Here is a 26,429-nt window from a genome sequence, read left to right as displayed (position 1 = left end):
AACAACGGTACCTAATCAATAAATATGAGTTTGCAACCACGTTTCTGTCAAATTCTATAGCTTTTGCTCGTCCCGGAATCTAGTGACGTCTGATTGCACTATATCCAAGACGGGTATTGCCACTGTAATTCATTCTTGCGATAGGAACAACAGTCAGTTTACCACGGTATATTTCTTTGTTAGGCATTTAATTTTTCATTAGTTTTCTTCATTGTTTCATCTACATTACAAATTTGAAGTAAATCGGTCAAGTACTTTCCGACATGTTTGGTAACGTTTCTCTCATTTCTCTCTCTCTCTCTCTCTCTCTCTCTCTCTCTCTCTCTCTCTCTGAGTGTGCGCGCGCGCCTGTGTGTGTGTGTGTGTGTGTGTGTGTGTATTGCTCGCTCGAGCGTTTTTGGTGACAACCTTCCCGCTTTATATATTACACACATACATGTTTCAAGTCAGATTACAATTCGAGTCCTCCCTCGGGCAGGGGTGTGTGTGTTTGTCCTTAGGATAGTTTAGGTTAAGAAGTGTGTAAGCTTAGGGACTGATGACCTTAGCAGTTAAGTCCCATAAGATTTCACACACATTTGAACATTTGAAAAAAATCTTATCTCCCTTTTGTCTTGCGGGTAAAGTGTGCAAAATTTCATCAAGATCGGAATAAAACTGTAGATTTATATGAATTACAAACAAACAAACGAAAGGACATTCTTCTTTAACAGTACTTTTGGTATGACTTTCCATAGCGATAATTACGAAGTTGAAGTGAAGTACAAAGGATGAAATGTATATATTAATTGTAGAATCACTTCACAATGACGACAAAAGCCGTTATTTCGACAGTGTATCGAGAAGTAAATTAATTAACAGCTAAATGCCGGAAGCATCATCAGTTAGACAATTTCCCTTTTCAGCGTCTCGAGGATTACAATACAAGTACAGAAGAGATTAAACCTGACAGCACGGGAAGGTTGTAAGAAGCTGACGGGAGAGAGAAAAGATCCCTAAAACAGTAAATTAGAGTTTCTTCACAGATGTAATAAAGAGAAAATATGTAAGATTGCAAGACAGTGCGGCACGTATGGAAATGCATAACACGGCAGAGGGGTAGTGGCGCCCGCAGGAATCCGGCCGCGTTATGGCGGGCTGCCGCTGTGGCTCCGCGCCTTACGCAACGGTCCTGGCGGCAGGCTGCCGTCGCGGGGCGCCGGGCCGTATTATGCCAATCAGCTCTGCCGGCCAGAATTCTTACACGTAGCTCGCAACGACCGGCCGGACACCGCTCCGCTGCACGCAGGTAGCGCAAACACCGCCGCCAGCCGGCAATCACGGCCGCCTTCAATCGAATTTGGGGAACCGACCAAATGAAGCACTGCTCCTTTCCGGGAGAGCACTTGATTACCGCCGATGCTCGCCTGTACTGCACGGCATGAACTGGCCCCGAGCTCTCCGCGAATTTAAGAAGACAGCTTCTCTCGATAGTGACGTCAGAGGTTAGGTGGATTGTCTACAGAAGGCAGCAAAAGTACGCGACGTATTGGAAATGGCGGCTCATAAGGCTACCACAGGATGGAATGAAACACTGCCCACTGCGCAGCAAGTAACAACATTTCACCGGAAAACTCGAATCATCCAAACATCTTTACCTCGATAAGCGTTCAAACCAAATCAGCCAGGTGGAACTGTATAATTTGATGGACCTGTGAATAACTATAAATCTCGAGGGTCAGATTTCTATGCCCTGTCATATGTTATGTTACGTAACTTTTACCTATTGCAATGCTTTGTGCGTGTGAAGAAAAATACCGCTTACAGCAGGGATTTGTTTCGGTTTTACCCATCAAACGGTGGGTCCTCCTGCAACGTGGATTGAAAGAGCCAGTTAATAATTTCAGAGCATGGTAGGGGAGGCTCAAAAAGTAAAATTTTCTAGACAACCATCTGTCGAATATGCACTTTTGTGCATATAAGAACATAAAACAACAACCCACGAGCCACAAATAAGCATAATTGTGTTCAATTAAAACAATTTGCTCAAGTTAATGTCTGTTGTACTTACGAGCGTATTATTAAATAAACTAGCTGAAGATACTCTACGATGTTGACAAATTTTAAATTCCTGTCCATGGCTAAATACGTTACACGGGATTTTTATGTGATGTTTACTATTTGAAGCTTGACTATTGCATAAATTGAGTTAAAAATACCGTAAAGCCAATAATTTGTCAGTATAAAAATGTGTACTGCTGAACCAGCACTGCGGTAGAAAACTAGATATGTGGTGCTATAAGCTGCAACAGCAGGAAAAAACATACATTTAAACACTTTCTCAGCTGGCATGTTAAGCAAGTTCTCGAAAATCCTTCCTCCAACATAGCTACGAGGGCTGTCCAGAAAGTAAGTTACGATCGGTCGCGAAATCGAAAGGACTATGAAAATCCGATAAAGCTTTGCAAAGATGTGTTGGGCAGTGTCTCTAGTATGACTCTAGGTAGAATTATGTCGCTCTTTTCATTCCTGATCTCTTAGTGAGCGCGTAAAGATGTTATAGAAAATAGTGTCTCCCGCCAAGTACGAGGGCCTTGTGAGAATTTTCCCCTAAAGATATGAAATTATGAAATATTGCATCTGCCTTTAACTTTCAGGATGTCATGAGATAAAAGTGCGAGTTGGGTCTCGTAAGACCAATGTTTGTGCAATCCATGATGGTTGGTATAGACAGATATCGTGACAGATAAAGTCTTGAGTTCCTCCTGTCGGCTTTGACCAACTACATCATCAAAATGGCTGGTATAAACGGCTTATTGACGTCCGAAGGTCGATTGAACATAGCGATACCGAACCCCCGTTTGATCAGTGACATAATTAAGATTCCAGAGTGAGTGGCATAACAAAAATTATAGTTATTCTCACAAAATCGCGTTGTTGGCTTCGTCAATTCACAATCAAACTGTTATCTTTCCACTTAGATCTCGAGCTACACTATAGATTAATCTGTTACTACCAGCTTCATTCCAAAAAACAACACAGGTGCAAAAGAAATACTGTCCGTGTTCTACTCCCTTTGTTTTTGTGAGCTTATGACGACGTAGTCCGCAGCTCGTGGTCTCGCGGTAGCGTTCTCGCTTCCCGAGCACGGGGTCCCGGGTTCGATTCCCGGCGGGGTCAGGGATTTTTCACCTGCCTCGTGATGACTGGGTGTTTGTGTCGTCTTCATCATCATCATCAATCATCCCCATTACGGTCGGAGGAAGGCAATGGCAAACCACCTCCACTAGGACCTTGCCTAGTATGGCGGCGCGGGTCTCCCGCGTCGCTCCCCTACGCTCGGTAAACGGAGTATGGGACTCATCATCATCATCATCATGACGACGTACGCTACATCGTAATTACGTTACTGCTCAAACCGACGTCCGGTATCGGTAGGCTCAATTTACGCAAGAACTCATTAAGAGCCGAAACTTATTGCTACTGTGATATAAAGAGCATATTTTTGCGAAAAGGGCACTCACCGGCGATGATGACCACCCAGAAGCACCACCCGAACTCGAAGTGTAGGGCGCCCGCCTCGAACTGCACGCAGAGGGGGGCGGCGGGCAGCAGCAGCCAGTAGGTGAGCGCCGACGCGGCCATCAGGACGCCCGTCACCGTCATGGCGTAGGCGCCGTACCGCGGCACCACCACCAGCAGCAGGTTCATCATCACCCACGACGCCAGCGCCGCCCTGCCAAACAACGCCAAACACACGCTGTAGCCTACCCGCCGCAGATACTCGCGGAAGCTTCTCTAGGTCACAGATGGCATACAATAGTCAAGTCATATGAAATGTACGAATGCCTGGTGACTGGTATTTCGGCAACTGCGCGGACTATCTCGGCTCGCCCATTCCCACATAGCGTCACCTAACCACAGTCCCCGTCCGTGTCCTGTATACCCAATACTTTGGGATTCCCGCATGAGGTCTAACGTTATTGAGTATCAACACTGAAGGCGGTGGATTCACTGCCCATCCAGGCGAATCAGTTATATGAATGCGTTGTGTCTGTTCTTTGAAGATGTCCGAAGGAACAGACACCACGAGGAAGCAGCAGCTGTGATACATGTGTAAATTGCTGGTGGGCAATAAATGCACCAACTTCCGTGCGGGAATCCCAAAGCAGCGAGCATGGTGGACATGGAGAGTGGCGTTAGGTGAGGATGTGGGTCGGCTGGGAGGCGTGCCGAGGTAGTCTGCTCATTTACGATAAACACTGAGTCAGCAAAGCGCAGTAGTTGACGCAACTGTCCTGGATTCGGATCCGGGTCCAGCACACATTGTTACTCGACGACGCTGATTCCGCATAAAGTCCCGATGCAGCTGACATCAATATTACTTTCCATTTCCTTTCCTTTCTCCTCCTTCTACCTTAAATTCACATAATATGGCATGAAATGGTTGTGCTGTTCCTCATACTGATCGCTTCGAATCCTGCAAAAACTCTAAGAAACACCGGCCGGTGTGGTCGAGCGATTCTAGGTGCTTCGGTCTGGAACCGGGCGACGGCCACGGTCGCAGGTTCGAATCCTCCCTCAGGCACGGACGTGTATAATGTCCATAGGTTGGTTTAGGTGTAAGTAGTTCTAAGTTCTAGGGAACTGATGACCTCAGATGTTAAGTCCCATAGTGCTCAGAGCCATTTGAACCATTTTTTGAACCTCTAACCAACAAACAAGCGTCAGGAACTTTCCAAACTGATTGGGAGGCAACCCACTTACAACCCTGCCCCACACCAAATACCTGCGACTGACATAAAACAAGATACTCGAGTACAGGAAGCTATGCTACAACAGAAAGCATAAGGTTACTCCTAGAAACAATATTATCCGTAAAATTGACGGTGTCACCTGGGGTGATCACCCATGGACAATCAAAACCGACTCGTCAGATTTGTGCTACTCTGTCTTGCTAAGAAAGTGGACGTAGCCTTCAATAAGACCTGAAAAGGTATATGTCCTAGCGGGCAGCAGTCGTGAAATAGCCACCTGGAATGTACAGCTTAGAAATTTCTATCTCCGAGATGTGACCACGAACACGCCCGCCAACGCCACAGGTAGAGGAGATGTTTTATGAACTCGAGCCAAGATCTGACTGAGCCAGCCGAATCGATCACATTAGAACTATGGTAAGCACTTATCAATTATCTGCTAATCTGGCTGGCGCCTTCCGATGAACTTTCAGGCAGACGAGAAGTGACAAGGTCGACATAGATATCACTGGATAGACATCACGCAGTAGTGGATATACGTATATGCGAAATAATAAGGTGGGGATTATGTTACAGAAATCAGCGTCTGTGTCACATTAATTTATCATACTTCAAGACGCCTTTCGGTTCAGCATCAATGTGTTGCCAGGGATTCTTGGCGACTACATACTTGGACCGGTTATTATTCCACACCGTCTCGACGGAGGAACCTATGTGGACTTCCTACGGAATACTCTGCGTGGGCTTTTTGAGAACGTGACTTTGACAATACGACAGATTATGTGGTTTTGGCATGACGGAGCTCCGCCACACTTCCCAATTACAGTTCGCCAACACCTCAACATCTTACCCGGACGTTGAGTAGGACAGCAGGACCTGTAGCACGATCTGCTAGATCACCGGGCTTAAAACCCCTGGATTTTTAAAATGGTTCAAATGAATCTGAGCACTATGGGACTCAACTGCTGTGGTCATTAGTCCCCTAGAACTTAGAACTACTTAAACCTAACTAACCTAAAGACATCACACACATCCATGCCCGAGGCAGGATTCGAACCTGCGACCGTAGCAGTCGCACGGGTCTTGACTGCGCGCCTAGAACCGCGAGACCACCGCGGCCGGCCCCCTGGACTTTAGCCTCCGTGGACATATGAAAAGCGTTGTGTATGCTGAACCAGCTCCTGGTGTACAGACCCTTCAACATCGTGTTCAAGGCACCTGTGACGCTATTCGGAGAGAGGCCGGAACGTGCGAAAGAGTGCGGCAGTCCATGATGCGACGTGTGAACGCGTGCATTGCATCACATGGACGCCACATTGAACACCTGTTGTGACGTGGATACGATGCAGCTCTGTATTGTGTTCCGGGACGATTTGTTGTCATTGCACTCACAAAGTCCATCCCAGGACAAATGTTCATAGGACCTTTTCAATTAAAGTCAGGAATACGTCCTTGTAGTTTGTCGGTTTTATTAATGTTAAAGCTGTATTTAGTGGTCAGAAACAGACGCAATTAGTGTCTGTTGTTTTCATAGCGTAGATGATGCGCACGACACTGACCAGCCATTGGCTCGGGTGCGACCGTCCCATAACCAATATCTGTATTGCTCTCTTGTTCGTTAATAGGAAACCAAACAAAGAAGATGTTTGTGTACACCGTCTCTGGCAGCCAGCCTGAATTTATGCGCGCCATGACCTGATTGGCTAACTTCAATGCTAATTAAATCAGAAACGGCGCAACGTATCGAATATTTTTCTTAACACTTATTTCTCAGCACAACAGCCTTACAAGATTTTCAGATTGTTTCTAACCACCCTTCATATGGTAGTTTTATACATGTATATACACTCCTGGAAATGGAAAAAAGAACACATTGACACCGGTGTGTCAGACCCACCATACTTGCTCCGGACACTGCGAGAGGGCTGTACAAGCAATGATCACACGCACGGAACAGCGGACACACCAGGAACCGCGGTGTTGGCCGTCGAATGGCGCTAGCTGCGCAGCATTTGTGTACCGCCGCCGTCAGTGTCAGCCAGTTTGCCGTGGCATACAGAGCTCTATCGCAGTCTTTAACACTGGTAGCATGCCGCGACAGCGTGAACGTGAACCGTATGTTCAGTTGACGGACTTTGAGCGAGGGCGTATAGTGGGCATGCGGGAGGCCGGGTGGACTTACCGCCGAATTGCTCAACACGTGGGGCGTAAGGTCTCCACAGTACATCGATGTTGTCGCCAGTGGTCGGCGGAAGGTGCACGTGCCCGTCGACCTGGGACCGGACCGCAGCGACGCACGGATGCACGCCAAGACCGTAGGATCCTACGCAGTGCCGTAGGGGACCGCACCGCCACTTCCCAGCAAATTAGGGACACTGTTGCTCCTGTGGTGTCGGCGAGGACCATTCGCAACCGTCTCCATGAAGCTGGGCTACGGTCCCGCACACCGTTAGGCCGTCTTCCGCCCACACCCCAACATCGTGCAGCCCGCCTCCAGTGGTGTCGCGACAGGCGTGAATGGAGGGACGAATGGAGACGTGTCGTCTTCAGCGATGAGAGTCGCTTCTGCCTTGGTGCCAATGATGGTCGTATGCGTGTTTGGCGCCGTGCAGGTGAGCGCCACAATCAGGACTGCATACGACCGAGGCACACAGGGCCAACACCCGGCATCATGGTGTGGGGAGCGATCTCCTACACTGGCCGTACACCTCTGGTGATCGTCGAGGGGACACTGAATAGTGCACGGTACATCCAAACCGTCATCGAACCCATCGTTCTACCATTCCTAGACCGGGAAGGGAACTTGCTGTTCCAACAGGACAATGCACGTCCGCATGTATCCCGTGCCACCCAATGTGCTCTAGAAGGTGTAAGTCAACTACCCTGGCCAGAAATATCTCCGGATCTGTTCCCCATTGAGCATGTTTGGGACTGGATGAAGCGTCGTCTCACGCGGTCTGCACGTCCAGCACGAACGCTGGTCCAACTGAGGCGCCAGGTGGAAATGGCATGGCAAACCGTTCCACAGGACTCCATCCAGCATCTCTGCGATCGTCTCCACGGGAGAATAGCAGCCTGCATTGCTGCGAAAGGTGGATATACACTGTACTAGTGCCGACATTGTGCATGCTCTGTTGCCTGTGTCTATGTGCCTGTCAGTGTGATCATGTGATGTATCTGACCCCAGGAATGTGTCAATAAAGTTTCCCCTTCCTGGCACAATGAATTCACGGTGTTCTTATTTCAGTTTCCAGGAGTGTATTTATATACTGCCAACGGCCTTGCCGCAGTGGTAACACCGGTTCCCATCAGATCACCGAAATAGAGCGCTGGAGGGCTGGGCTAGCACTTGGATGGGTGACCATCAAGTCTGCCGAGCGCTGTTGGTACGCGGGGTGCACTCAACCCTTTTGAAGGAAACTGAGGAGCTACTTGATTGAGAAGTAGCGGATCCGGTCTCGGAAACTGACATACGGCCAGGAGAGTGGTGTGCTGACCACATGCCCCTTCATATCCACATCCAGTGACGCCTATGAGCTGAGGATGACACGGAGGCCGGTCAGTACCTTTGAGCTTTCATGGGTACATATTTATATACGTCGGCCCCTGGTAATAATGCGATATTAAATTGTTAATTTCGGTAATGTTCTGAGTCACTGGTGTTTTAATTTTTGTCGATAAGAGCAACCGCACTTTCGCGAGGTTTTACCGCAGTTTCTTTTGGGATGGAACATTTTAGTACATCAGTGTGCATTTTTTGCCCAAATGGCGCTGTTTCACCGGCACGGTGAGAAGGTTTGGCCTGGCCCCCTGGCTATAAGTGCGATTGGGGTACAGTTACGGGCCACGCCTGGTCATTGGCTACCCGACCCGCCAGCAGCTGGCTACCGGGCACCACTCCGCGCCAGCTTGTTATGCATGGCCGGGCACCGGCCTTCATTAGCTGCGCTCCGGAACTACTTGCTTCTTATTTAGTGCCGGCACGGCGGCTCCCGCGGGGGGCGTCGCACCGCGGTTTCTCGTTAAAATGTAAATATCGCTGCCTGGCGGGCCCGGAGCGACATACCAGAATCGATACAGTCCGTGAACCGCCAGCTGCGAGCGGACGCCGAGAGGGAGTGGAAAAAGTCTTCCTGGTCCATGTGGAATGTTTCCTGCGGTGTGTATAGTCGAAAGCGGAAAGCTCTCAGAGACTTGGTTTATTTACTCTAAAGTAGTGCTAAAGTACGTTCTTGAGCGAGTGGATGCCTAAGTCCAGACAAAACTGCAGATTTCAATCGGAAAAGCAGCCTGTGGTGTCTCTGATAGGTCTCTTGATAGTCTGATAATTACTATTGAAAATCCGCTTATTCTTGTCAGCCAAGAAGTTTTTTGTGCAGTTCGTACTGAAAAAGGTGTCTTATCAGGTAATTCAGCAGGAATTTTTATCTGTAGCCGTGTAGAGTTCACGTGACTGAATGAAGGTTGTTCTCAGACAAGACCAAATTTTGTGCTCTTCAATGATAACTACTCTTTAATGAGCACCTATAACGAAATAGAGTAAAAGAAGATAAATTTCGTTGGATTTGGGGAAAAAGCATGCTCCTGCTTGAGTTTGGCAGCATTATAAGATATATACGGAAGAACATAAACTTTTTTTCTGTCTTCCACTTCGTGATATCTAGTCAGTAAAGTATCACCAAAACAATTGCGTGCCTGTTACAGGGAGGTATGAGTTGTCTCAAGATCAAACGTACCCCGTTAACGAAAATATTGATATTTTATGTCGCAGTGGCGAAGATTTTGGTGGCATGCCAACCAGGAAAATTCATTCAATGCACTTGTTGCAGATACTAGTGAGATACGCTGTATTACACTTGTTGCAGATCCTAATGAGATAGGCTGTACTCTTTGACGTCTCTACAAAACGTGGCAGGACCACTCCCTCTCCCAGTTTCATAGTCAAGGACTCTCAGCTTCACAGGTTCGTCTCCTCTGGCCCTGCCTCTACCACGACGTCAGATTAAGGACAGTTCTAATTCTTGAAGATGAGGAAGGAAATCTATCCTGTCGTTTTCGAAAGAACTGTCCCGTCATTTACCTTAAGCTTTCACGAGAAACCAAGAAAAGTCCAAACCTGGATGGCCAGACGGGACTTGAACCGACTCTCCCGTTCTCCCTCTCCCCGGAAGTGAGTCTAATGTCTTACCACCGCGCTACCACACTTGTTAAAATATAGATATAGTTGAGACACTGAGCTCACACAAGCAATAGTTAAGGTACAGCATTCACTTTAGGAAGAAGAGTAGTCCAAATCTCCCTCCGTCTATGCAGGTCTTGCCGTTACATGACTTCTCTAAGCATGTTAAGGAGAACGCCGAAACAGTTCCTTTCGAAACAAAAATACCGTTTTTGTTCCCTATACTTACGCAATCCGGTCTTATCAGTCCCATTCTTATGTTGTTCCCCTGAACATGAAACCCTGCTCTTCATTCCTTCCTTTTCTTCTTTCGAAAACTTTCTATACTACCAATATCAGGCAAATTTCTGCTTTCATTGTTGGCTGATTTAATGCTTTATCTACATAAACGTCTACCTGACTACTCTGCAATTCACGATTAAATATTCGACAGGAAGTTGACAGAACCACTTCAAGACCATTTTCCCTCTCGGATAACACATGGGAACAATTAACACCCAAATCTTTGCGTGGAATCTGTGATTTCTCTTATTTTATTACAATGGTCATTTCTCGGAATGTAGGTGGGAGTGTACAGAATATTTTCGCATTAGATCGAGAAAACTGGTGATTGAAATGTCGCGAAGGGGTCTCGCCGCTAAAGAAAACACATTTGTTTTATTGATTGCCACGTCAGCTGACTTACCATACCCATTACACTCTCTTCCCTATTTCTCGATAACAAAACGAAATGCACTTTTTGGAACTTTTTGAATGTCCACCTTTAATTCTATCAGGTGGGGATTCAATACCGCGCATCACTCCTCCAGAAGAGGACGCAGCACCATACCACAGGCGGACTCTTTACTAGATTTGTTATATCTCCAGTGTTCTGCCAATAAAACACTGTCTATTGCTTGCTTTCTCACAATATTTTCTGTGCGATGGTTCCAATTTAAACCGTTGGAACTGTAATCCCTAGTTAGTTCATGTGATTTATTGTGTAAACAAAAATTTTAACACCTTTTTCATATCGAAATAATCATTAACGAGTTGCACAAAACAAACTTTATTTCCTTTCAAGTATTTTCACACATTTTAAGAAAATAAAATTTCTTTTATGCAACTGGTTGCTGATTATTTCGATTATATAGCTACAGTTGCTGAAGATGAATAAAATACTAAGCATTTTTAGTACTAGTGTGAAGGCCTTCACATTTTTTGTTTAGGGTCAGTTTCCACTTTTTGCACCATGCAGAGATTTTGTCTAAGTAATTTGGCAAATCGTTTTGGTCTTGTGATGACTTTACTAGATGGTGAGTGCACAGCATCAAGTGCAAACAATGTAACAGGGCTGTTCAGATTATCTTCCTAATCGCTTATACGTAGTGGAATGGGTAGAAGTGCAAACATTTTTGTATGTGGTACCTTTGTACGCACAGACATCAGTGTGTTGGTTGTTTTTCGTCTTGTCGAACAGTCTTCCCACAAACTTTACGACCTGATATTTCCTGCGTGGTCGTAACTGCACCACTAAGGTGACTACGTCTATCTGTATAGATTAAACGTTTTGTACCCACGTGTTCACAGTTCAACACCTGACCTGCTCGCCAGCGGTAGATAAAGATTAATGGCTTGCTCTTCCCACAAGTACTTGGAGATACTAACCACCCTAAAAACATACGGCTTGTAATAGCTATAACTATTAGTCCGAAAATGACATTATCCTTGATGTAAGTTTTCCAGTACACAGTACTCAATCACCAATACGAATATCTACACTTACATCAGTTACACCTTGTAAAGAACAGATATTGCAAAAAGCCTACAACACTTCCCTAGGGAACTCTAGATATCGCTCCAGACTCACTAGATGACTTGCGTTAATTACCACGAACTGCGTCTTTCTGATAGGAAACCACGAATCCAGCAGTGCAACTGAGGCGATACGCTATAGGCACTCAGTTCGACTGGAAGGAACGATGCGAAAGTGATTTACGGTACGGACCCCTGATTAATCGTTTGTAGAAAATGGTTCAAATGGCTCTGAGCGCTATGGGACTTAACATCTGAGGTCATCAGTCCCCTATAACTTAGAATTACTTAAAACTAACTAACCTAAGGAGATCAGACACATCCGTGCCCGAAGCAGGATTCGAACCTGCGATCGTAGTGGTTGCGTGGTTCCAGACTGAAGCGCCTAGAATCGCTCGGCCATACCGGCCGGCAATCGTTGGTAGAGAGGAGCCACAAAATCCCTGTCTCTGGGGACGCTTATTTCGGGTGGGGACGGTGGCGACCAGCGTGCTAGCGAGGCTTTTATAACGGGGGCAGCAGCAGGCGTCGGCGTCGAAGTCGCGACGCTGGAGGTAAAAGGCGGAAGCGAGCGCTGCTCCCAGTGCAGCGTCCCCTGCTGGTCTCTCTAGGAACGCTCTTCTACTGGTTGTATTTCGACGTAAGATGATACTTCAATAAAGCAATGGTAGGCTTTGTAAACAAACTTGCCGCAGTGATAATACCTTCAAATCACATAATTTAAGCGCTGTCGGGATTGGCTAGCTCTTGGATGGTTAACCGACTAAGCCTGCCTAGTACTGTCTGCAAGCGGGGTGCACTAAGCCCTTGAGAGGCAAACTGAGGAGCTACTTGATTGAGAAATTGCGGCTCCGGTCTCGCAAACTGACATACGGCTGGGAGAGCGGTATGCTGACCACACGCCACTCAGTAATTGCATCCTTTGGCGACTATGGACTGAGTACAACGGGGTTAGTCGATACCGTTGGGCCTTCAGGGGCTATTAAGACAGAGTTTAATTTGAGTAGGTTCGAATCCTGCCTCGGGCATGGGTGTGTGTGATGTCCTTAGGTTAGTTAGGTTTAAGTAGTTCTAAGTTCTAGGGGACTGATGACCATAGATGTTAAGTCCAACAGTCCTCAGAGCCATTTGAACCATTTTTTAACTGGGGAGCATTATTTAATTAAGACTGCTTATTTTGCGAATCTGGGCAAAATAGCAGCAAGAATCATGACAGGTATGTGGCTATTTCATAAAACACCCATATCGAACGTCAAAATCTTTCTGCTTCAATTATTGGACCAAATTGAACTCCAACATTTTTTTTTGCTTTATTAGCTAGTTTGAGTTCATGATCCTCTTGAAATACAGACGTGCATCGACGACATATATATTCCGATAAATTAAACACTCTGTGGGGAGCAATGTGGTTTTGATCCTCACAAAACACATTGGGGCTATGGATCCGAGTAAGAGATAACATCAATATCGGCCGTGATCACATAAAGTAACTAATCTGTGAATTTGTACTAAGCACCATTGTTGTGAATGAAACAAATGGATTTAATACTAAGTAATAATACCTTAATTAAGTCATTATTGTGAATGTGTAGTTTCTATTATTTATTGTTAGCTTTGCAACCACTACGTTAGGAAATGGGAGTCTTCATAACTCTCACGGTGAAACGCCTACACGAAGATTCATTTTAGCATAATTATTGGAATGCTGGTTAAAAGATGAAGAAATCAGTTCAAAATAATTTAGTTAGATAACCTCATTATAATAACTCATAAATGGAGGCCACGCGCAGTAACTCGCTTGCGTGAAATCTTCGTCAACCTTCCTTACGCAGACTCCATTTCCTTTATACATGCATCAGTGAGTCATTAGGAGATGTTACCCCAATTTCTTCTTGCCCACTGTAGTTTATATGATAGACATCACTAAGAGAGAAAGTATTTCAACGGAACTTATTTGCTCGGTCCAAGTGACTCTCCAGCTACTTTTCATAATTGCGCCCTTTGAATACGTTATGAACCATGGTAACATCAGCAGAAAAAGACGACCTGTAACAAACGTGTCGGTCGCGATGTTTCTACAATACAGAACCCTGTTATTGTAGTTTGTGCAACTAAAATTTACTGAATATTTCTGTGGCGCTCACTGTAGATTTAAAAAATCAATCAAGAACCGTGCAGGTCTTTATCGAATATTCTCTATCCCAATCGTTATTCCCACTTGATAAGGGTCACAGACAGATGACTCAAGGATGGGTCGAATGAATGTTTTGTAAGCGACCTCATTCGCTGAGGAATAACGCTTTCTTAGGACTTTTCCGAGAAATGCTTTCCTAACAGCTATCTTCACTGCCGCAAGGTCTTCTGCCTTCATCAGGTCCCGTTAGATATTTCCTAATACCCGACTGCTGTGAAAGTTAAAATTCCTCTAACGAAGTAGCCGCCTTCTAGATAACCGCGTCGCCTGCGAGACGCCTCGGACTTTATATTCAAACGGGGTCTACCAGGTCACTTACACACGTCGCAATCAGCTACGGTCCTTCACACCCCCTTCTGCGAACACTATAAGTAAGACACTCAGTGAAGGTGTAGTGAGTGCTCGGCCAGACAACAGAGAGAGACGCCTGTGGCGACGGCGGACAGGAGACAGGTGGCAGCACCGTCGCGCCACCGCGGCCTTTGGCAGCCGCCCCGCCCCGAGCCGAGCCGAGCTGCCGCTCTGCGCAGCGGGGTGCTATCTCTGCATCTCCGCCCGCCACCAGCTGCTCTCAGATGTTTACTTTCCCGTCCGCACGGGATTGCACCGGCTCGCGCCTTCTGTCCTTTGGACCTCAGGCAACTCTAAATCGTTTTCGTTGCCTGCTATTTGAACTTCTTTCTCATTTACGCAGTTCGTTAATTTATGCTTTGGAAAACATGTAAGGGGCGACTCTGTGCTCAGTGAAAGGTGTTCGATTTCTTAAACTGCAACGCTACTTCTGATTTCTCTCTGTTGAGCTCTTATCACAGGAGAAAATATTCAAGATGTCCCACAATAATGTACACTACTGGTCATTAAAATTGCTACACTAAGAAGAAATGCAGATGATAAACGGGTATTCATTGGACAAATATATTATACTAGAACTGACACGTGATTACATTTTCACGCAATTTGGGTGCATAGATACTGAGAAATCAGTACCCAGAACAACCACTTGCGGCCGTCATAATGGCCTTGATACGCCTGGACATTCTGTCAAACAAAACTTGGATGGCGTGTACAGGTACAGTTGCCCATGAAGCTTCAACACGATACCACAGTTCATCAAGAGTAGTGACTGGCGTATTGTGATGAGCCAATTGCTCGGCCACCATTGGCCAGACGTTTTCAATTGGTGAGAGATCTGGAGAATGTGCTGGTCAGGGCAACAGCCGAACATTTTCTGCATCCAGAAAGGCCTGTACAGGACCTGCAACAAGCGGTAGTACATTATACTGCTGAAATGTAGGGTTTTGCAGGGATCGAATGAAGGGTACAGCCACGGGTCGTAACACATCTGAAATGTAACGTCCACTGTTCAAAATGCCGTTAATGTGAACAAGAGGTGACCGAGACGTGTAACCAATGGCACCCCATACCATCACGCCGGGTGATACGCCAGTATGGCGATGATGAAAACACACTTCCAATGTGCGTTCGCCGCGATGTCGCTAAACACGAATACGACCATCATGATTCTGTAAACAGAACCTAGATTCATCCGAAAAAATGACGTTTTGTCATTCGTGCACCCAGGTTCGTCGTTGAGTGCACCATCGCAGGCGTTCCTGTCTGTGATGCAGCGTCAAGGGCAACCGCAGTCATGGTCTCCGAGCTGATAGTCCATGCTGCTGCAAACATCGTCGAAATGTTCGTGCAGATGGTTGTTGTCTTGAAAACGTCCCCATCTGTGACTCAGGGATCGAGACGTGGCTGCACGATCCGTTACAGCCATGCGGGTAAGATGCCTGTCATCTAAACTGCTAGTGATACGAAGCAGTGGGGATCGAGCACGGCGTTCTGTATTACCCTCCTGAACCCACCAATTCCATATTCTGCTAACAGTCATTGTATCTCGACCAACGCGAGCAGCAATGTCGCGATACGATTAACCGCAATCGTGGTAGGCTACAATCCGGCATTTATAAAAGTCGGGAACGTGATGGTACGCATTTCTCCTCGTTACACGAGGCATCACAACAACGTTCCACCAGGTATCGTCGGTCAGCTGCTGTTTCTGTATGAGAAATCGGTTGGAAACTTTCCTCATGTCAGCACGTTGTAGGTGTCGCCACCGGCGCCAACCTTGTGAGAATGCCCTGAAAAGCTAATCATTTGCATATCACAGCATCTTCTTCCTGTAGGTTAAATTTCGCGTCTGTAGCACGTCGTCTTCGTGGTATAGCAATTTCAATGGCCAGTGGTGTACAGACTCATAAAACGGAATATAAACCGACGGAAGAAAATCGCATTACAAAAAAGAAATTAATGTAGAATAATGAAATTTCGGGAATGCATTTGTCTAGGTACCATATTTAAGTGATTAACAATGCAAGATCGTAGGTATAAGCGCCAGAATGTTGAATGTAAGCATGCAAATGTGCATCCATCGTGTTGTACTCATGCCGAGTGTCACTTTGTGGGATAGAGTTCCATGCCTGTTGCGCTTCGTCGGTCATTACAGAGACGGTTAACGATGTCGTCCGATTATGTCAAATATATGCTTGATAGGAGACAGATCTGGTAATCGAGCAGGCCAAGGCAACATGTCGACGCACTGTAGTACATATTGGGTTACAACAGCGGTATGTGGGCAAGTGTTGCCCTGTTGGAAAACACCAATTGGAATGCTGTTCATGAATGACAGTGCAGTGGCTCGAATCACGAGATTTACGTACGAATTTGCAGTCAGGGTGCGTGGGATAACCATGAGAGTACTCCAGCTGTCATACGAAATCACACCCTGTACTATAACTCAAGATATAACACCAGTATGTAGAGTGCGCGTGTCCAAGATCCAGACAATTTGGTTGCAGGCCCTCAACTAACAAACACACGGCCATCACTGGTACCGAGGTAGAACCAGCACCTATCAGAAAGTGCAATAGACTTCCATCCTACCCTTCAACGAGCTCTCGCTTGACACCACAAGTCGCAAACGGCGGTGGTTTGTGGGTCAGTGGAATGCAAGCTACAGGGCGTCTCCCTCGAAGTGGTCCTAGAAGTATGCGCCGTTCCGCTGAACACGACTGTCTTCCTTCTCGATTGTGCCATGTGGTCGTCTGGTGCCAGGTGTCTTCTTGCGACCGTACCTTCTCGTGGCCAGCTCTGTCAGCAATCATGTACAGTGGCTACATTCCTGCCACGTTTTTCTGCAGTATCGCAGATGGAACTTACAGCTTATGGTAGCCCTATTAAATGACCTCGTTCAGACTCAGTGAGGCGTTGATAATGGGGTCTTCGTCGCCTTTTAAGGCATTCTTAACTACCAAGTACCCACGTCCAGTCTTAAAGCTAACTAACGCTCACGACTGTTACTGAGTGAACTTAAAGCAGACCTGATTTGTATCCTCGTAGTGACACTATCGGCGCCGCTCTTATGCGACTGACGCGAAATTTCAGATGTAGAAACTACCAACTTTCGTTTATAACGCACAACCACTTCCTGGTGCTGTTACTTTACCTTCGGTCGGTGTATCTTTAATTAAAGATGATCGAAATGAAGAGTTTTTAAACTTATCCATTAAGGATGTCTTAGAACACGTGACTACTTATTCAAATTAAATACATAAAACTGCAACCAGTCACATTTTTTAAATAGTTATGTATTATAGCATGAACAGGTTTCGAAACTTTTCAGGCTCATCTTCAGATGGTTTTTCGGAAATTTCATACCCTGGGTGCTGGCTCTGATACCTATTTAAGCGTTATGCTGGGTGCTGGCTCTGCCAGCACCCAGCATTATGCTTCAGACAGATACGTAACTTCCCGAAAATCACCTGAAATTTAGCCTGAAAAGGTTCGCGGCCGGTGTGGCCGAGCGGTTCTAGGCACTACAGTGTCTGGAACCGCGCGACCGCTACGGTCGCAGGTTGGAATCCTGCCTTGGGTATGGATGTGTGTGATGTCCATAGGTTAGTTAGGTGTAAGTAGTTTTAAGTTCTAGGGGACTAATGGCCTCAGAAGTTAAGTACCACAGTGCTGAGAGCCATTTGAACCTTTTTTTTTTTTTTAAGGTTCGAAACCCGGTTCACGGAATAATAAACAGCTATTTCAAAAAAAAGTGACTGGTTGCAGTTTTATGTATTTACATTGAAAAGTTTGTGGTCTTGTATACATTAGGACGTAACTTGGAGTTGCATATGCTCAAAATGACCACCTATCAATGAATTACTGATAACGACTTAGAATATGGTGCCATACCAATTTTATAGTTCCTAATCGAACAGTGTGACAGGCTTGCTCAGCTTCCTCATTTAGATCGTTAGTGTTTGTAGCTTTGCGGCGTACACTGTGTTCTTGACAGTAATCCAGAAATCTAAAGCAGCTTAATTCAGTGATCGCGATGGATATGCCACAGCACGTCCTCTTCGTCCTGTCAATCTCGAAGGGAATGTGCGATTGAGGAATTCCCTTCCAGCAAGTTGACTGTAAGGTGGCACACCGTCAGGTTGAAAGCAGTAATCTTCGTTGTCAAAAATGTAGTTAATATCTGGATATATCATGTCCAACAGTTCTAGGTAAGAGTTATCTTTGACAGTCTCTTCGAAGAAGTACGGCTCGAACGCACCAGACGTATACTCCTGGTAAATTAATATGTCTTTCTTCAGTTGCGTTCGGCTTTTCGTTAGTCCAGTACACACAATTATGATGGTTGATTGTTTTGTTAAGTTCACATTTCGCTTCATCCGACAAAGGAATTGGATCTCGTTGGACAATCAGTCAAAAAATTTAGTTCCCCACTCGGGATAATCCTCGTTCAGAGTGTGGAGAAGAGTCTGACTGTGAAACTTCCGCATAGGAGCCCGTAAACATTGGTTTTGTTGATACCAGTATCACAGATTTTTGCGGGGATTGTTTGTACGCCTGTACCAATGCAACAACACTTTCGGTATATATTTAACGTCTCTTTCTTTTGCTGCGTCCCTTCTTCAGACCATGCACCGTTACGCTGACTTCAAACGTGTGTCGGATTCTTGTAATTAACCGTGAGGTTGGCAGTGTTTCAAATTCAACTAGCCAACGTTGTTTGACCTCACTCCTGTAACGCTGTAGTACACACTTCCGTTCTCCAAACGATAACGTCGTGTTTAGTTCCAGACCTGCAAGATATGGAAGATCTGCTAAGTTTGCATTGCCATCTGAATTATTACCCATAAAATTTCTGTCTACTTGAATGAGGAGAAATTCAGTTTCACCCTACTCTAAACTTTTGCAGCTTTTGATTTTGCGCAGAAAAGTTTTGATCCAGTTGCGGAACTTCTACCTACGGCTGCCCACTATGCGGTATGTGCAAGATCAGTTATTTTCATCAACTGGTCGAAACTTTACTACGGGAGCATCCTTAACTCAGTTGTCCTCAAGTGTGAAGCAGTTATTACGAGGGTTACCCATGTCAACTTTCTCTCGTAAATGTATCTAGATTCCTTGACTTCGGAACTGTGAATGACAGACGCAGGCAAATATGCGAATTAATGAAAAGCTAAAATGATACTAAACGTCATCGTAAACATTGGTGCTAAAATCTTCTGAGCTATTAGGCCGCTTCATATTCCTCCTCAAACTTTAATGCTTGACGTTCCGATCCTCCCGAGGGGATCATCTTCAATATTCCGGAGAGGCATCTAGATGGCTAAACAATGTCGAAAGCGTCGAGTTCATTTATAAAAGGTTGTTTTCCTGCGCTTTCTCTGAGCAGTGGGGTTACTGGGTGAAAATCATTAAAGTGCTGCTAGTGGGCTGTGGTCACTGGGTAAATAGCGAAAGCAGATACTGGCAGAGAGAGGGGAGTATAATATATTATTGTTGTTGTGTGGCCTCGGTGGTTTCCTGATATTGTTTATGTTTTTCGCAGGCCGTGGCTGGCTGTTTGTTTGCTTGATAGAGGGTAACCACGAAGCCGGAAGCCTGTATTCGTCATCTCTATCGAACCTGAAGTCACTCTTCGTTATTTCAGCTACGTACTGGATTGGATTGGATTGGATTGTTTGGGGGAAGAGACCAAACAACGAGGTCATCGGTCTCATCGGATTAGGGAAGGACAGGGAAAGAAGTCGGCCGTGCCCTTTCAAAGGAACCATCCCGGCATTTGCCTGGAGCGATTTAGGGAAATCACGGAAAACCTAAATCAGAATGGCCGGACGCAGGATTGAACCTTCGTGCTCCCGAATGCGAGTCCAGTGTGCTAACCACTGCACCACCTTGCTCGGTTACGTACTGGACTTACCTTCTATAAATATTAATTTATCCAGGTAGTGCTATATTTTCTAATAATCCATAACATAGTAACATTCTTCTTGGTGTCACGCTACCACTGTTTTTACATTTTGCCTTAAATACATGTGACGTTCATTTTTTAAACTTGTTCTTTCATTGTCTTTTATCGCCGTTACATACTTTGCCACTACCACAGGTGACTTCATAGAGTCCCACAGAGTGGAGGCGGTCAGGCACGTCCTTTGTAAGTCTGAAGAAGTATTTTATCTAGTGCTGACTGGAAAATTTAGTCTTTATACCATTTTTCCGAAAGGTTCTGCCTATGCAGACAGTTACTCTAGTGTAAAAGGATAACGTTGCAGAATCAGTCGGAGGTTCCTTCTCTTCTGCATTATTGTTATAATCATTACCGCTCTATTTGAAGGTCATATTTATGGAAAGGTTATCGTAGCCATCAGTTTCCGTTATGAAATGTAACTCTGATCGCAAGCTGTTACTGTCACTGATGCAGAAAACACGTGAAGACAAAATGTTCGCCGCCCGGAGTGGCCGAGCGGTTTCTAGGCACTTCAGTCCGGAACCGCGCTGCTGCTACGGTAGCAGGTTCGAATCCTGCCTCGGGCATGGATGTGTGTGATGTCCTTAGGTTAGTTAAGTTTAAGTAGGTGTAAGTTCTAGGGGACTGATGACCTCAGATGTTAAGTCCCATAGTGCTTAGAGCCATTTTTGAATAGAATGTTCAGATCGGTTTCGTTCTAGGAAGGGCGCTGGAGCGGAGCGTTCTTAAAAAGCAAGTACGTTAATGTGATCGTAGGCTTACAATGAACTCTGGGTCCTAAAGTACTGCCAGGTCTTGCGCAGATCGACACATCTAAGATCATAAAACCCAGCGCCCTCTCCAATTCCGAGTTGAAGCTGATTTGCGGCTGAATGTTATTCAGATAGTAGTATAATTTATGTAGCTCTTCCTTGTTGCGTGGCCGTGTAACAAATGTTTCATTCACTTAGCGGAACCAGCAAAACGCATTTAGATTCGTGTTACATAATGTCTTTCGTTCTAAATGCAGATTGTCATAGTAAACAGTTCGTACATGTACCTGAAAGTTATTGTTTCCAGTATTAATTCATGTTTATAATACTGACTTCGCAGATCTGAAAGTGACGAAAGAATTCACCCAGTGAATTTTCCCATAAAACGAATACGTTCCTTGCGTTAATACTTCTTTACAACTTCTTCACTTACGGAAGTACACGATAGGGCAAATATCGCCTTGCAGAATCTCGTTTTTGAATTGTATCACACATTAATGATCGTAACTGTAGTACACAGATTTCTATGTGCAACATTCTCCACCAGAACTTGTTGTGACTGAGGCACTGATATGTGTCTATCTCTTGTCCTGATCAATGAAAGAGGTTCTCAACAGCAGGCGTGACTGGCACCTGAGCGCCAGCTATTACTGAGGCGTCGGAGAGAGCTGATATAACCACGAATTGTGTCGGACAGATTTCTGCAAGAGATTTGCTGTCCGACCTCCGACTGCCAGCGGAACGCGGTGGGCTGTAGGGCCTTTCTTTTCCGTTCTGTCTGCCAGAACAAATAGAGCGGGTGGGTGAGCGGCGTCACTCGGCACAGAGAGGTGACTGGCGGGGGCGGGAACCCGAGCACCGCCGAATGGGGGGCGGGTGGCGCAGCCGTCAGATACGCACGCTAGACGTCCGTGCGATATTCCGCAGCCCAGGTGCGCGCGTTCAGCGGCACTGGGCGCGAACCGGTGCCCCAGATACAACGCCACAGAAATACATATTTCCGCGTATCGTTGACGTGGAATATTTCGCTGTAACGCTTGTTGAGAAGCTAGTGGGACTGCGTTGTTGCCTAACTAAGGAGGAATTTGGAAACGACATTAAATGCCAAGCATAAGAAATAAAAGCTTTGAAGTTTGTGATGCCATTGCGATTCTGTCAGGGACGACACAGGACTTTGAAAAGCAGCATGACAGAATGGATAGTATCTTGCAAAGAAGTTGAAACGCTGACGCCAAATTGTGGCTGACCTGTCTCGGATTTGTAAAAGGTTAAATCCCTCAACTTGTCTAGAAGAAAGAAATGATAAAAAAAGGTGGCCAAGTGCGAGTAGTGCCGCACACAGAGGGTTGTTCCAAACAAATTCAATTATTTACATAATTTATTCATAGTGGGAATCGAGAGTCTCGACGAGTTTTGCTTATGATCGACATCGATATCGGTCTAGAATTCCAAGATTGTATCAGAATCTCTACAGCAGTTTTTGAGACCATCCCAGAAATAAAAAACGGAGCGGGCAGAGCACTTCAGTTCATATATGTAGAGAGAGAAGATTTAATAAAATTATGTTTTACTTACGTACTAAAATATAACTACAGCTTACATATTACGTTTACATGCAGTAATATTTTCCTATTATGATTTTGACGGATGAAGAATGCAATGTTAATTCTAATGGCAAAAAGTATTTCTTATCTTATATAATCACAATTTAAAAATTTTCGGATATTTTTTTTCTTTACATAAATTGCGAAACCTTGCTTGTTGCTAAATGTCATGGTTCTTGGTCAACGGAACGTACCCCATGCGTTTTAAGGCGTGCATTTGGGAGTATTGAAATGTGTTACAAAAATGGCCGTATCTTTTGATTACATTGACTAATAAGCTGAAATGTATTAGCGTCATGGAACTATAGACCTTACTACACGATATAAATTTGAACTTGACACACCTAGCCGTTCCTGAGGAAAAGGAGGTTTAACAGACACACAGACAGCGGGATAAAAAATTCCAAAATTATTTTTTTTCGTGTGGTTAGTTACAGTTTAACAATTTTCGGATATTTTGCTTTACTTTCTCTGTGAAACCGTGCTCTTGCGAAATTTAATGCTTCTAGGTCAACGGGAAGTACTCCATAGGTTTTAATGAGTGAGTTTGCGAGTATCAGAATAAGTGACATAAATGACGGTAGCTTTTGATTGCCTTAAGTTAGGAGCTTAAAGTCTTTACACCGCCAAGGAAGCGTGCACCTCAGTATGTGACGCAAATTTCAACGTGATACGTTGAAGCGTTCCCCAGAAAAAGGGCTTTTAATACTCGGACAGATAGACGGACGGACAACGAGTCGATCCTGTACGGGTATAATTTTTACCGATTGAGGTACGTAACTCTAAAAAGTAACAGAAATACCTGATGTCGTTTGGTAGACAGCACCTTGAGCCCGCCCTCTTGCTGTCAGTTTGGATTAGTAATAGTTATGGCAATGGGTGAGCGGCCTTCAAAACCCTGCCAGTTACAAAGTGTGTAAGGACGTGCGAGAGCACTGGTTTCGGTGTAGATGCAGAGATTTCTTAGCAGAAGTATCACGCTTTTTTTTCCCCTAAAGGACAAAGGATGGCAGGGTCACGAGTTTTACGGTGACTGTTGAGAAACAGGAGCGCTGTGGCGCTGGGGTGTAGGCGGTTAGAAAAAAGGAACGGCACTCTCTTGAGGCTTGGTCGAGGGGGGACCAGGCGAATAAACTGCTGCTCCTCGGTGAACGTTCGTCAGACTTCATAATGTTAGTATTTGACGTTAGATATGTTCAGCCTATGATTTCGCAATCTCTTCCGTTTTAAATTTGATTAAGCAGTGTTTTGCGTCATTTTTTGGTATTTCGTGAATTTTAATTCTCATTGTTTTTCTCTGGGTATTTTTAATTGCAACCACGTGTAGCCAGGTGGGCTTTGTGATGTCTGGCAGACTCAAATAGGCTTATGGAGCTATTAACACTGGTTATTTCCATGTAACTAACGATTGCAAAACATTTCTGATATTTCGTAATCTAACATCTTTGCATTTGAACCAAATTTTCTTTCTTGTATGATTACACTAAGTGTAATTAAGGCCACTTAAATCATCGGACCGTGTTCCTCCCCCAGTTTAAATTGCTGCAGTAGTGTTTTCTAACTTACCCAGTGGTTTCAGTACGGGAGTTCTTGGATTGAGATGTGCTATCTTAGTGGTGAGTTACGCGTGGCATTCTATAGCATTTCAACTCGCATATGATACAATGTAGGTCACCCACCGTTTCTCTTCTTGATTAAATTGATTAAAACCCATTCTAAAATTATTTCAAGAGATCTCTTCGTGTATTATTTTCGAATCGTGCTTTAGTTCTTTTGTCAACCACCACACGTGATACGAGGTAGTCTATACGTCATGTGACTTGTAGATAACGGGTCGTAGCGCTATAAACAGATGATGGCCCAATTGGAGAGGACACAAAATGCAGCCTGGCAATAAGAAGAAAAGCATATTTGAAACAAGGATACTAATGTCTGTTATAAATTTAAATTTAAGGAAGTATTTGGAGTGTAGCCTTGTACTGTCGAGAATAGAAGCTTTTAAAATTTAAGGCAGAAAATTAAATGCGTAGATGGGATAAATAATTAAGTATTACTAAATACACTCCTGGAAATGGAAAAAAGAACACATTGACACCGGTGTGTCAGACCCACCATACTTGCTCCGGACACTACGAGAGGGCTGTACAAGCAATGTTCACACGCACGGCACAGCGGACACACCAGGAACCGCGGTGTTGGCCGTCGAATGGCGCTAGCTGCGCAGCATTTGTGCACCGCCGCCGTCAGTGTCAGCCAGTTTGCCGTGGCATACGGAGCTCCATCGCAGTCTTTAACACTGGTAGCATGCCGCGACAGCGTGGACGTGAACCGTATGTGCAGTTGACGGACTTAGAGCGAGGGCGTATAGTGGGCATGCGGGAGGCCGGGTGGACGTACCGCCGAATTACTCAACACGTGGGGCGTGATGTCTCCACAGTACATCGATGTTGTCGCCAGTGGTCGGCGGAAGGTGCACGTGCCCGTAGACCTGGGACCGGACCGCAGCGACGCACGGATGCACGCCAAGACCGTAGGATCCTACGCAGTGCCGTAGGGGACCGCACCGCCACTTCCCAGCAAATTAGGGACACTGTTGCTCCTGGGGTATCGGCGAGGACCATTCGCAACCGTCTCCATGAAGCTGGGCTACGGTCCCGCACACCGTTAGGCCGTCTTCCGCTCACGCCCCAACATCGTGCAGCCCACCTCCAGTGGTGTCGCGACAGGCGTGAATGGAGGGACGAATGGAGACGTGTCGTCTTCAGCGATGAGAGTCGCTTCTGCCTTGGTGCCAATGATGGTCGTATGCGTGTTTGGCGCCGTGCAGGTGAGCGCCACAATCAGGACTGCATACGACCGAGGCACACAGGACCAACACCCGGCATCATGGTGTGGGGAGCGATCTTCTACACTGGCCGTACACCTCTGGTGATCGTCGAGGGGACACTGAATAGTGCACGGTACATCCAAACCGTCATCGAACCCATCGTTCTACCATTCCTAGACCGGCAAGGGAACTTGCTGTTCCAACAGGACAATGCACGTCCGCATGTATCCCGTGCCACCCAATGTGCTCTAGAAGGTGTAAGTCAACTACCCTGGCCAGCAAGATCTCCGGATCTGTCCTCCATTGAGCATGTTTGGGACTGGATGAAGCGTCGTCTCACGCGGTCTGCACGTCCAGCATGAACGCTGGTCCAACTGAGGCGCCAGGTGGAAATGGCATGGCAAGCCATTCCACAGGACTACATCCAGCATCTCTACGATCATCTCCATGGGAGAATAGCAGCCTGCATTGCTGCGAAAGGTGGATATACACTGTACTAGTGCCGACATTGTGCATGCTCTGTTGCCTGTGTCTATGTGCCTGTGGTTCTGTCAGTGTGATCAAGTGATGTATCTGACCCCAGGAATGTGTCAATAAAGTTTCCCCTTCCTGGGACAATGAATTCACAGTGTTCTTATTTCAATTTCCAGGAGTGTAGAATTAGGCATGACAGAAATTTAAGGCACCAACTTGACGAAACGAAGGGATCGTTTGGTATGAGAAATCCTCAGGCAGCAGTGGTTAGAAAATTTGATAATGGAGGCGGAGGGAGAGGGAGGAGGCTGTGAAAACAGTTGAGTGAGTGCCAAGGCTTCGCTACAGAAAGCACGTTCAAATGTATATAGACTTCAGTATTTATACAAAGATGAGAGGAACTTCATGTTCAGGTATATGTACACTGCAGCAGTTACACAGAGATGAAGAGGAACTTCATTGGAGAGCTGTATCACAGCAGTCTTCAGATTTGACACTACATGATATGGGATTTTTCGTCTCTTAACAATATAGTTACTGATTATTGATC

At 45.6% G+C, this 26,429-nt stretch overlaps 1 protein-coding gene across 1 annotated transcript in view; it reads right to left on the bottom strand.

The window, feature by feature from the left end:
- Positions 1-26,429, bottom strand: part of LOC126356042 (dual oxidase maturation factor 2-like) — a 995,426-nt gene that overhangs the window by 71,366 nt on the left and 897,631 nt on the right. Inside the window, exon 6 of the mRNA XM_050006722.1 lies at positions 3,504-3,715. Within this exon, the coding sequence (XP_049862679.1) occupies positions 3,504-3,715 (212 nt within the window). The remainder of the gene's footprint in view (positions 1-3,503; positions 3,716-26,429) is intronic.

Source organism: Schistocerca gregaria, chromosome 3 (genome assembly GCF_023897955.1).
Source record: "Schistocerca gregaria isolate iqSchGreg1 chromosome 3, iqSchGreg1.2, whole genome shotgun sequence".
NCBI lineage: Eukaryota > Metazoa > Arthropoda > Insecta > Orthoptera > Acrididae > Schistocerca > Schistocerca gregaria.
The sequence above is the reverse complement of the archived record's forward strand: the minus strand, read 5'-3'. Positions and strand labels throughout refer to the sequence as shown.